The sequence below is a fragment of the Glarea lozoyensis genome (assembly GCF_000409485.1).
Source record: "Glarea lozoyensis ATCC 20868 chromosome Unknown GLAREA3, whole genome shotgun sequence".
Taxonomy (NCBI): Eukaryota; Fungi; Ascomycota; class Leotiomycetes; order Helotiales; family Helotiaceae; genus Glarea; species Glarea lozoyensis.
The window spans coordinates 948,111-961,359 of record NW_007360998.1 but is presented as its reverse complement, the minus strand read 5'-3'; the positions used below and the strand labels follow the sequence as shown (position 1 = coordinate 961,359).

Sequence of the window (13,249 nt, the reverse complement as noted above, 5' to 3'; positions counted from 1 at the left end):
AGATGCTATGATCTAAAAGGAATTTATGAGGCTCTGTCCATGCGTGGCTGGACTTTTCGTACGTAACGCGCAGAGGGTCTTGGTGGTGGGGGATGCTCGATTGGCGCGGCTGCACCTGAGGTTTCGGCTTCGTTATCGATAGTTCTATCGGGAGTTGCACTGGACGCGAGACTTCCAGGTTGGTGTCAATTGAAAGGTTGGATAGTTGCAGAGGAAGGGCGGTGCAAATCGCTAGTAGTCGTTGCAGCGGCGACCGAGCGATTTGAGTGGGAAGGCTCGCCAGTCTGCGATCGCGTTGTGCAGGTGGTGGTGGTGAAGAAAATTGGAATTGAATTCCGTTACCAAATGTCACCAAAGCGAGCTGGTTGGGGGCGCCCAAAGGGAAGGTGGGCAGGGAGCAGGGTGGGGTGGACGGTGGAGTACGGAGTAATAGTGGGAGGAGAATACGGGCAGACAGCGATGTCTCAGGTCTGCAAAGATCGTGATCACGGAGATGGAGTGGATGCAACAACAATCTTTGCCAGGACGAGTACCTGCTCGAGTATGATTTCGAGGATGATGTCCGCGTTGTTTCTATCACCGCTTTTAGCTGTGTTTTTCTCTACGCCTCGCTTCGTCCCCCCTTACCGGCAAAGACCCTTAGTGCAACCGACGTTATCTTCTCTTCTCTAGCTCTGATGGTCGTCGTCGCCGTAGTCTTGGTCGATAGCGTCTTGACACAAGTCTTCCATGGACACACAAGGTTCTGAAGTGAGAAGAGACACTCTTCCCACACTACCAGACAATCTCCAGACTGGGGCACCTCGAAAATGAATTACTCTTTGGGCGACAGCAATCGAGGCCTGGTTCCGCGGCTGTCGTGCTTCGAAATGGATCCTGGCAGGGACTTGCTCTCGAGAATCGCAACTAGGTCGAACGGTACGGCCAACGACTAGGCGGAGAAGTAGATGTGTTGCGGATATTATGATCCTCAATATTATCGTATTAATATCGTGTGTACGGACGTGTGTTGGTGGATAGAACGATGGTGCCGAGTGTGAAAGGAGAGCTCACTCAAAGGGCTCCACGATGATATTGATGATAGTGGAAATCCAGGAAGAAGGCATGACAGCTGAGCAGACGCGCAGGCTCTTCAATAACTCTCGAACGACGGGCAACTGGCGGAAAAAGCGCAACAGCTGGAGCTTGTCACCAGGGGTTTCACACTTGCATCTTGAGTAATAGCGGGCAGGGTGGATGCGGTGGATGCGCGGGGGTGATTCCTTTTGCGCTCCTCAAAACCTCCATCGCATACACTTCGCATACTTCGTACAAGCCACTTTAGCTGTCGGTTGGTGGTACAAAACCCCTCCTCCTCCTTCTCGGTGAATTGGCCGATTTGTGGAGAGGCGAAGACTTTTATTTTGTCGCCATCCTCAGAACTTCCCGGCTCAGTCTTTGTCAGTCTTTACCACTGGGCACCTTCACTTCAGTAATAGCCGAGATCTACACCAGTTTGTTGACTGAAAGACTTGAAATCAAAAGATTTTCAGTTATAGGTAAAGTCCATCCTAATACCGCCTCGTCCATTATATGGTCCATGGTTGAACTCAATAGACGCTGTCCTACCCCACCCCAGCTTCAAGATGCATCTCCTCGCCTCTCATAGGCAGTGGTCCAAGGTCAGCAGCAGCCTTGCATGCCATTCGAGGACTGTCTATCCAGCCAGCGGGCTTCTTGATTCAGGGTCATCTCAACCCTGACAATTAACCGCATCTACATGAATAGCGGCATTCGCATGCACGGGAAGCTCTTCCCTACCTCCATTAGGCCAATGGCTCTCTGCAGTTACATCAGGAACGAACAAAAGTCCGAATATCTTTGCCCCGCGCAAGAAATGTACAAACACTTTCTGAGCTGTATGTCTAGACAACACTTATTGTCTTTCAACTCATGGAGAGACATCTGCACCTTACTTATTACCTGTTGAGCTACGACATAGAAGTCACATCTCATGGTCCTAACAAGAGGGCTCTAGAAAGTACAAGTGTGGTTTTTGGGCTAGAACTGCCTTTCCCGCACACTGAACTAGGGAAAGTAAGTGACAGCCATCCATTACATGCTTACTTGGGTATTTTGGTTTGATGACGCTGGGACTATCCCGAGAAAGCCTATACAGCACGATCGATGAGGCGGATTTCGGTGTCACCGTACCCAAACCCTGAAAGCAATCACGAGCCAAAGATTCTTCATCCATGTCATAGAAGCTTCCCAAGCTTCTAGAAGGAGTCTAAACGCCTCTTCTTTATGAATAAGAGACGTGGGGGAAGTTGATGTTGAAAGCATTTCGACAAATCATAGCCTTGCGTTGCCCCACGCTTAGCGACCAGTGGTATGCGAAGGCTGGCTCGGTCGAATAATCCTCCCCCTTTTCAGCTAAGCGAGAATCACACTACCTGAGATATGAAGCTATGGAAAACGCGATATGACGATTCATGTCGATGTGGTGAGATTCGCGTCTTGCCTCTTCCTTGGGATCGCTCTCGTGGTATAAGCCTCAATTGTTGTTAAGCGCCTCTGTGCCTGCAAGTGCGTTTTCTTGGTTAGACTGGTGAAGAATGTATGTCACTGTTGTTTCTTTTTTTCGGTACTGTAGGCCACTCCGGTCTGTATTCCGTGTTATTCTCTTCAGCTTGTCATGTGCCTGTTTATTTTCTCCCTGTCTCGGTTTCTAGAATCCATTTCGAGCTTCCTGGATATCTCGAACCGCAATTCAATCTCCTCCTAATATACACAAAACATCCATCTCCCCGTCTCATCCTCACCTCATCATCTCATCCTCCCTCACCTAACTCTCACAACACCCGAAACCCGAAACATCTACCCATCCCCCGCCTCCCAAACACATGCACGTCTCCTCCTTCACCCTTCTCCACACTCTCCCATCACCCAATAACACTCGCGTTCTAGAACCCAGCCACCACTTCTCAGAGGCGCATAGACTCCCGGTCTCTCGGGAAAGGTGACTACAGTCTTGCCTTTGGGAAGTGGAGCGCATGCTACATTGGGTCTGGTCGACCTGCATTGGTATAGGGTCTCAGCCACTTGTTGGATCGGTACCGAGAAGATTGGCAGAATTGATGGAGATGATCGTGTGGGGGTGGAGTATGCTGGGAAGGAATGAGAGTGAGAGATGATCTTCGGAGGGGGGGTTAAGATGGTGAGGCGAGCGCTAATAGTTTGTTTAATAGGAAGGTGGAGTGGGAAGTCTATTCTTACTCTGAGAGAATTCACTCTAGATTTAAAGTCTTGGATAGATCATCTATTCTAGGCATCAAAAGTGTTATTTCATGGTAATGTAATTAAGAACATAATAGCGAATGAATGAATTCAGGAACGTGTTCTAGTTGGTCGAGGATTCTTTTCTTGGCTAGTCGCTGCAATTAGTAGGCTCTATTGGATATTATATCATGAAGTTCTGCTGTTCACCTGGGATGTAGGATGAGAAGCATAGATGTCAGTGTTCTTTGTACTAAGTTTTCTACTCGGCTTTGAACATTAAATTAGTGGTATTCTGTTTGAGTCTCCAGAACCGATTGGATAACTATCACTAATAGTATACCACCGCTCCATTCAGTCATTCATTTGCGGTTTCCTATTGTTTTGTCATCAAGTACAAAGAAGTAAGCAGTAACTTGCCCGTCCGCAGTCTCTGGTTTGTTAGCAGCTTCGAAGACAGTGTGTGTTGGCCAAATGTTCCCCAAAACATGACACTCTTTTCCTTCTGAACTCAAGGGCTGCTGTATGCTTTTGATTTCTTTCTCGAAGAAATCAGTCTCCTTGGGCTTTGATGTCAAACCTTGTACATTTCAAAAACATACCCTTTAAATAAGAATTCACTCTGTTAAGTAGTACAGAGATGAGATATACCTATCTCTCAATCTGTATTTTGCTCAAAGGAATAGCTAACTTTTTGTCAATGTGCGGATTTTCACACAATGTTTTTGGAGAACTTGCTTTATACAAGCTATTTCTGAAAGGTAGGGAGTTCGATGAGAGGTATTCTGACTCTGTGATGCACTTTTGGATAATTTACCAAGTTTTTCGGAATTCTGGGTTCTTGAGTTGATACATCTGGGAAAGGAATTTGTTAGTCAGAGGAGGGATGAGTTGTTTAAGTTGTTTTTCATTGGTGGTTTAAAATCTATATGTGTTTGCGCACAAATGGTTGACTATGTTTTGGCTTTCATTGTGGGGAGTTACAACAGTTTCTAATCTAATGGTCAGCATACAGTGGACTTCTTGTCCTGCTTGGTATGTTACACAATTAAATGATCTGGAGTTTAAATCACTGCTTTCGATTATTGATAATCTACGTCTCTTCAGGACTAAAAGTTCAACTTTATGTCGCACAATAACTCGCAGATTTTCCTACGGTATTAATAAGATGTGGAATGAACTTACAAAGACGTCTGAATGGTAGAGGAAAAATCCGCAACTTTGAAGTTTTGCTGCATGTCGAGCTTATGTTCACTGTTTGCAATTCCAATATTTGAGTACTTCTACATCGCTTAAGTACTACATCTTACCAGAATTACATAGTATTAGTGAATGTTACTCTATGAGATGGAAGTTTAGAGGTTTTGTTACATGTCGAGCATTTCTGTTCACTACTAGAAAACTATGGAGGTTTTAGTTTCTGGAATGAATGTATTTGTAGATGTGTTCCTTTGACCAGGTTCTGCGAACGCAGAGGTCGGCAGAGCAAGCGAAAACAACCTTCACAGATTTCTCAATGAGTTTTTGTAGCTTGAGCTCAATATCAAGATAGCTTACGGGTTTACAAAAAGAGTTACCACTTTTCAGGGTTTTGGCTATTTGAGCACGTTTAGAGGAGGAGAGAGGGGTAGGCTTTAGTGCCGGAACACATGATTCTGTAATAAGATTCTCAGCGGGTATCTTTCAACACGTTGTGTGTTTATTGAGATGGATTGACGATGGAAGGGGAGATGATAAAACACGAGCAGTGTATAACGGGATTATCCAAGCTTTTGGTTGTGACTTTGCTATGCCGAGAATAATTGTACTTAGTTTAAGCGCCCAAGAGTGTACACCTTTTGAGTCGATAAATTTGAATTTCGTAGTAAGAAGTTTGTCGGATGATTCAAATTTGAAAATAAGTAGTAGTATTTAAATACTCAAAAGACTTGTAATTACTTGAGTAAATTCAAGTAAAACCCCCTGCTCCAGTTTATTAAGTAGAATTTTATTCTCTATCAAGTCCCATAGCAGCTCAACTTATTGAGTGCTCTTAAATACAATGTAAAAGTATTTGTGCTTTGATTGAGATGTACAAAAAATCTAGGTCTTACCTGGATAAAGGACTCAACTAATCTGTTTGTTGAGGAATACTTCTCCACAACTATTACCACGAAACAGAAAGGGAAATTTTTCTTGCCGCTGTATTTTAGGGTAATCGGCCCAACCAACAATTTAGGGACTAATACGATTTGAAGAATCTCTATGTGTAAACGAATTCGTTGATTCGGCTTTCGTTTAAATTTACCGAGAATTATACTAGTAGGGAAGACTGAGTGACTGTATTAGTCTTTGATACTCTTAATTATTATGGAAATAACCTAGAAAGCGCTTTGTATATCAAATGGCTAAGCCTTGATTTACTTGAGTTGCCTTGGGGTAGAAAGGTCTCATGTTGGGATAAATTCCAACAGGAACAACATTAGCAGATCGTAGCAAGTGGCAACTAACTGTATGAAAGTATGTTATAGCGGGCTATAACATAGTCAGAAAAAAGGCGGCTTTGATTACAGGAAACAAATCTATCTCAGTCGTTTCTCCATTTTGGGGCGACGAGCACTTGGAGATGTCCGATTTGTGGCTTCCGTAGAGTGAGAAGAAAAAGTCTCTAAATTGACAGAACATGATCAGCCAAGTGAACAAGTTCAAAAACCACTTCTCACATCACCGCACTAAATATTCTCAGCCGTCTAAAGGTGCAAATCAAGGGGTGGAATTAATGGTACCGCCACCGCTCCACAACGAGGTCGCGCCTTAAGTCTAACGTTAACTATTGTCAATGTATAAAAACGACCGAAAAAAAAACCTGTCTTGAGTTGAAACCGAGCTACCACTGCTAAGTTGTGGCAACCAATTTGTGTCAAAGAGTGGCTTCCGAACGTCCAAATAGCAGTCAGCATAAAGGCCACGCATGATCAATCTTGAGTCACTGTATGAGAACGACTCCTAGGTTTTGTCGAAAAGGGATCAGAAAGTTCTGCTTGCTCTGTTTAGGAAGATATATTGTTATGATCGAACTGCTTTAGCAAGCATAAGTAACTGATTGAACTTTGTGCTTTGGATCAATCTGGGTTAGGCAAAGACGTCATTCATTCGTACAAAGGCCAATAAGTGGACTTAAATCTAGAAAAGTGAAATAGGACACAGAAACTATGTGGTTATGAGTCGAGATAGTGATGCCTTTGGCATTGGCGTGTGTAGGAAGTAATGGATAGTTGTCATTGGTAATGGCAACAGATAAAGATGAGTGTGTCATATTGGATATAGGTTCATTTAGTGGGAGAAATAGACAAAGTGCTCATATAGCGTACGCATAATCTCAGTCAAAGTGTCGATTTGCTACAGTACATTGTGTCTCGGTAGAAGTCCAGACTTGTGATAGCTGGATATTTCACATCGAGAGGTCATCATTGTGCAAAATGACGAAGAAACCCCTCTGGGGAAGAAATATTCGGTAGCTGTAGAAGATAGTTAAATATGTCAAGTAAACCGGAACACTTTGTTCCTAATCTCTACGATATCTGTAGTATGATTGAAGATACAAGTGAAGAAGCTCACAACGGAGTAAGGTTGTGCTGCAAATGATTTCCATGGATTTATATATATAACTATCTACATATTTACAGGTCACTAGAGAAGTGTTTGTTTGGAAGTAGTGAAAGAATGAAGAGACATACTTTGCGTGGAGTAGACGCAGTGTCAAAGAGTATGATTTGTTACAAATAAGAAATTTCACAGATACAGTGACTTTGTAGATGCTAATACTCGGAGATTTGAACTAGAAAGTACTTAATTTATCTTTGCAATTGACCAAGTTTTTTAAACAGGATTTGACGTTCGTTCACACTGCTAGCAACAAGCCGTACAAAAATTTCAATAACATAACTTCCCCCCGACGCTCCATTCAAGCCATAACACTCTAACAAACAACCTTCACCCCCCAGCCTAACTCTCACACCCCTTCGAAAACTCACACTTCTCGCACCCAGATCCCTCCCACGCTAACCCGTCGCACACCCATAGGATCAGTATGATCAACATCCCCTCGCTTACTTCACCAAGCTAAGCGAGCGAAATAGGAGTAAGCGAGGCGAAGCCTCGTAGGATCAAAAGAGTATTCGTATTTCCCCTCACGAGGTGGATCCAGGAATTGAACTGTGCACGAGGCGATCTGATAAGGAAAGAGGATTCGGGTGGAGGGTGGAGGAACGATAAGAGATGGGGAGACTAAAATAGCAGGTTGGAGAATCTGAGGGGAGGTTGTCTTTGCTGATTTTGGTTTCTTGAGGAGTTTTTGGGCTTTGTTTGATCGACAGGTTAGAATAGTTTGGACTTGGATGAGGATGCGGTATTTGCCAGGTGGATTGATACATCTTTGCTATTTTGATCACAAGAAGCACAGCTGCCTGCGAATCTCAGCTTGATATATTGATCAACAAACGTCAATGTGAAGGGACTCAGCCAAGACCGAGATAAACACCATCTGGCCGGAAACCATTATCATAGGGATATTTATCGGACAAATGCTGCTTCCATCTTTATCTGTTGTTGCGCCATCAGGATCGCGACGCGGGGAAATCATTGCTCCAAGCTATTTTGGTGATACCTGATTTTAGATAGGCTCTCATTCTGGATTGCGCAGCACGCACATGCTAAAAGTTGCTCGTAGTTCCGTCACTTGATCGGGCTGATTTATGAACTGTATAGAACTTTTTGTTTATACGATTCTAAGCTGACTAGTGGTGCTAACGTATGCTTGTAATACTTCACAGATGCATGTGTTGTGCTATTGCACGTCAAATTTAAGACATGGTAATCCAACCTGCCTACACAAAGAGCCATAAAACAGACCAAAAGTTACACTTGTATTAAGCATCGACAGGATCACCCCCACAATTTAGGCTTGTGGTGTAAGGAATGAAAGGCCGATCGTTGCCCCGAAATCTTGAAGCTGAAAGCGCGAACAAAGATTGATTGGATTTGAAGAAGACATAAAGTCCGTACTTACGGGCTTCACCAGAAACGCCTCCACTCGTACGTGCCACAGCCTCATCGATGTCTTGCAGCGGCACTAAATAATAGCCAGCGAAGCACGATAAATGTGATGTACACTTGCACATCACGGTATATGACCCGATTGTTAATTTTCATAGCTGAGTTCAACAAATCAGAGAATTGTGCTATGCAACCGCTGTGAAGTATGCTTCCTTGGTTGCATGCACGAGAATGTAGAGAGGTGGTTTGTTTCATTGGTTGAAACGAGTCGACCGCATCACAGCCCACAGAAACATTTATCGCTATTGAGTGGCCAATACCGCGCGCTTCAATACCCCTCACTGGCGACAAAACTTCAGCACATGACAAGAACTGTTGGAGATGAAGAAACAAGAGCAAATGAGGTTGTAGATGAGCGCTTAAAGTTCGAAATCCAAGATCGCTGGACCTGTAGATGACTTCTTGTTTCCGATAAGTTATCTGATGAGGTTGAAGATGCAATGAACTCTGCCTGCATGCCTGCACAACCATTACGACAATTCTCCCGCTGCACTTAATCGGAATCGATGAATCACAGTCGTGAGAATTGCCTAGACATTTCGGTACCGCGAAGGCAGTTCTGGTATTCTGTGAGTATTGATTGGGATTTGCCTTGGCCGAAGAACGATACTTCAGATGCTGCAGAACTAGGACACTGGATGGGAATATTTTCCTCAACTGGGGAGGATGAGGAGCTGCCTTTCCGGTTGACGGTCGCACAGGTGTAAACTTCGAGCTCAACGGTCGCTGTTGACACCGAAGAAGGAATTTCGGGCGACGAAATCCGCAGTCCACGTTTGATTGACGCGAAGTCGCGTCGCTTGTGAGTTGTTGTAACTTGTAACAGTTTCTCTCCTCTGATGTTTGAATCATACAGAGATCGCACTGCACAGTCATCGCGGCATGCTGGCAACACGTGTTACAGCTGGCTTGCGAAGTTGCGAGTTGTTGGGGGCCTGAGTGACCGTAAATCCGGTCAGTGCGAGCGGAAAGGCCATAGCAAAGTGCAGTGCCGAGAACACCAAAGACCTGTGGACGAGTAAACGAAGCCCAGGGCGGAGGAACATGTGGCTGATTGGCAGCCGTTACACTCTTTGAACACTTCTATATTTTGACTTTGCAAGTCGCACCTTTTCATGACTCTGCTACGCTGACACGAATGCAAGAAAGAGACAAGTTCCCGCTCCCGTAACCGACGGACAGACTTTGACAGCATCTGATCACCTTAAAGACTGTCGACGATTGAAGAAAGAAAGAGAACACAAGTAATTGCGCACAAAAAAGCCGTGGTGATGTATTCCAGTCAGTCTAATCGCGCGATGTTGCGTGATTGGGCGTAATAAGACCTGGATTGTACGAAATATATGTGGTATAGCCAGTAAGGTTACTTTAAGCAGAAGCGAGCCCAACAGAGGTTACAAATGCATAATTGCCGAATTAAAAATGTGTAAAAGAGCATAAAACAGAAGATTATTATCGCAACAAGAAATTATTTGTCGCTCGTATGTTCTGGGCCTCAGAGTCCAATGCGGTGAGGAAGGCAAAAGACTGCCGATCTGAAACGAACTAGTCCCTGGCATCAGCAGCCTCCAAGGGTGTTCGTTTGAAACTCGACCGTTTGTGGTTAGAGGCGAGGTACGCAGGTACAGATTGCTGCAGGGTGCCTTGCAAAAGGGGAGAGAGCGCCGCACTATTTTCGGCTGCTAGTCTCTTTAGCCACGAGAGAACTCGAAGAAGCAGCTAGGAAAGACAAGTCCCCGAGGCAACCCTCACAGTATTGAAGATACTATTGATGGCCCCGGGCAAGTTCGGTCCATTTTAGGAAGCGTGAGGATGAACATTGACAAGTGAGGTAAGAATTAATATATATTCTTTGTATATTCCAAGAGCATAAACCAATGATATCATGTCATTTAACGGATATCTGCTCGTAATGCGCTAGTAACAGTAAGTTACGCAAATACAATACGGTACGGAACTTGTGAAAGATACCTAGATACGACCTAGATTCTGTCAGTACCGGAATTCTGTAGACATTGCGATGAACACCTCTGCTATATGTTCCATTCAACATTCGAGAACAATATGCTCGCTGTCAGATCCGATGGGATAGCGGCTCTATTACTGCCATCCTCCTTGTTCACTGATGCTGATGCTGTGACCGTCTCCTGTTTAGAGCTGCGTATGAGAATCACTGAAGTCAGCACTCCTTTCCCCACCACCGAAGTTTCCACGAATCCTTCCAAGTCCCAAGCAGTCATCACACCGTTTGTAGAAAGCAAGCAAGCTCCCTACGCTGTGCTACCGCGCTTGACCGCCACGGCTTGCTCGATATTGGGCTTCAATATAACCGTCGCATCGAGCAATGGCAGACGATCTCTATGCATCTGTACGAAGGAGGGTTGACAACTGAGTAAGAAAGATGGAAAGTGCAACATCACCACCCACCTCCGGTTGAATAGATGCGCAATATCTGAAGGGATTGGCTTAAACCAGCAAACCCGCAGCCAAAGGATCAAGAAGCAGCATGCCCTTGTTCTTTCTGGACACCATCATCGCTGGAGACTCCAGACATTGGACTCCTCGATTAGGCGGACAGAGGATTTCCATGACACGGATTGTCGACGTGCCCTTTCTGATCTCTCGGCTGTGCGATTATTGTGACCTTGCTGCTGTGCGAGTATGACCATCTACGCCGCTGCAGTGATACATACTTCGCAGTGTTGGGCATCCCCACGATGTCGATGTCGAGTCTCTCCTGGATAGAAGCAATAACCTTAACCCAAACACTTCCACGTCTTCATCACCAGCGACGACCCAGCCACTCCTAGCCAGCTAGTATTGGAACAATAACAAGAAGCATCGATTATTTACGGTTCGCATAAGAAACGGATTTACAGAACGGCGGTGATCTGGCCCATATTTTACGGGGGACAGGGTCTGCCCTTGGCCTAAATTCGTGACGGGGGGTGGAGCCACCGAATCAGCGCCTGAGCACTACCAGGGTCCATCGCTGGAAGCCACTCGACTCCTTTCCTCACTACTCAGTCCGCTCCAGTTCTCGTCCACGTACGATCCTCTCCGTTTTCTTCGAGTTTGCGTGCGGTCAACCATCTCGACGCTCTGTTTATCCCGTCTTGATCATATTACCGTTCTAGCTTGACTTGAATTTGTCCATCGTTAACAATACATTCCTACCGTGCTCGAATTGCACGCTTCGCCTCCGTCGAGAATCACCAAGAACAGGCTTGGCTGGAGTTTCAAGCCCCCGAGCAGACGTATTCTTGTTCGTTGTTTCAGCAAGGTTCGCAGAATCATCCCAACTACTTCGAACACTTCACCAAACATCTTCGCTTCCATTCGAACATACTGGTTTCGACTTTTGAGTGGTGTTCGTTGAGAGACTTCGTTCGCTGTTCTCCTTTCGCGTTAAACAACTATACATTGAAGGAAGCGATTGCTGGGTGCGAAAAATTCACGGATTGAATTCGACTTCGACCGCTTTGAGAGCATTCCTTCTTTACGAGTCTATCGACAGACATCCGAACATCGTCAATTGCCTGTGATGTCTTTATAAATCGAGTAATCGACATTGTACTTCGGCCAGACCGAAACCGTGGCGAGGAGCCGTAGCAATTATCGGCTGGAAACGACGACCAGCGACGAATGCGAACATGCCTCTTCCACAACCATTGGAGTCGCTGGATAATTCCTGTTCGGCCATCTTCAACAACACTCTGTATGCTTACACGTCGACGGCATTGCAATCATTATATTTGGGCTCAGACGCAGAATGGATGAACTTAACACCAGGCGTTCCTGTGACAGGAGGTGTCTGTGTAAAGTCGACTCCTGTCGACAACGATGATGCTGCGGGACTGTGGATCGTAGGAGGAGTAGCTGACTCCAGCGACTATAAGGGATTGCAGAAATATACATTTTCGACGGGACAATGGGCGACAATTGAACCGAATGTTCCAGTAACTCAGAACAGACTCTGGCATAGTGCCGTCTATCTCAATGCCTCCGACACCATATTAATGTACGCTGGAACACAGGATGGTACCAAGCAGCCCAGCTCGCAAACCTTCACGATCAACGCCACCGAACCTCACACCGTTCTTGCCTACGAGTCCTCGGCGGATCCCGCGATCACGCCAGAATTGATTCCGTTTTCGCAAAGCAAGGCAATGTACGTTGGAGGCAGCGAGACTAACACGAGAGCAATGCTATTCAGCGCGACTTCTGGATGGAAGGACTCTAATTCAACGCTCGCCCATCCTTTCTACAACTCTACAAATATCCATGCCATAGTTATCAATGGGGACGATGGCAGCAAGAACCTATACACTTTTGACATGACGAAGTCACCCAACCAGGTGAACAGGACCATCATTGTGGATGCTGAAGGTAACCCAGTACAAAATGCTGTACCAGTGGTGGAGGAACGTGGGACGAAGACTGCGCCTACAAAAATGTTGAGAAGAGACGATTTGACTGTTCAGAATTGGCCGACGTACAACGACACACTCGTGCCTTCAAGTACGCGCTCCGCCTACTCAATCGCACGAGATCAAAGCGGTCTGGTAGTGATATCAGGCGGAAATGAGAATGATGTATTGTGCATGTTCCGAGCGAGAAAAAACACGTGGGTGAATGCGACGCAAATGCTTTCGCGGGCTCAGACCAATCAACTCGGCACTACTTCGATACCGACAACGAGCTCTATCTTGTCATCGACTGCCTCATCAGCTCCTACGAACACTGCCCAGATATCATCAGAGCCAGCATCAACTACTACCGCCGCGGCTGCAGCTAAAGCTAGCTCAGATCCTCCATTTCCTGTCAAGGTTCTCGGTGCTGTCTTGGGATCAATACTTGGTGTTGCTCTTCTCTTTATAGCGATACTAATCCTATT

The 13,249-nt window shown here is 45.5% G+C and overlaps 2 protein-coding genes across 2 annotated transcripts; both read left to right on the top strand.

Moving 5' to 3' along the window:
- Nucleotides 1–10,416: 10,416 nt before the first annotated feature.
- GLAREA_00317 (uncharacterized protein) lies at nt 10,417–10,737 on the top strand (the record flags this gene model as incomplete). The annotated part of the gene is made up of 1 exon (XM_008085075.1): nt 10,417–10,737. One exon carries the CDS (start codon nt 10,417–10,419, stop codon nt 10,735–10,737), a length of 321 nt encoding a protein of 106 aa, XP_008083266.1.
- Nucleotides 10,738–12,005: 1,268 nt separating this feature from the next.
- GLAREA_00316 (Kelch motif) lies at nt 12,006–13,242 on the top strand (the record flags this gene model as incomplete). Its single annotated transcript, XM_008085074.1, has 2 exons — nt 12,006–13,181; nt 13,234–13,242. 2 exons carry the CDS (start codon nt 12,006–12,008, stop codon nt 13,240–13,242), a joined length of 1,185 nt encoding a protein of 394 aa, XP_008083265.1.
- Nucleotides 13,243–13,249: the final 7 nt, after the last annotated feature.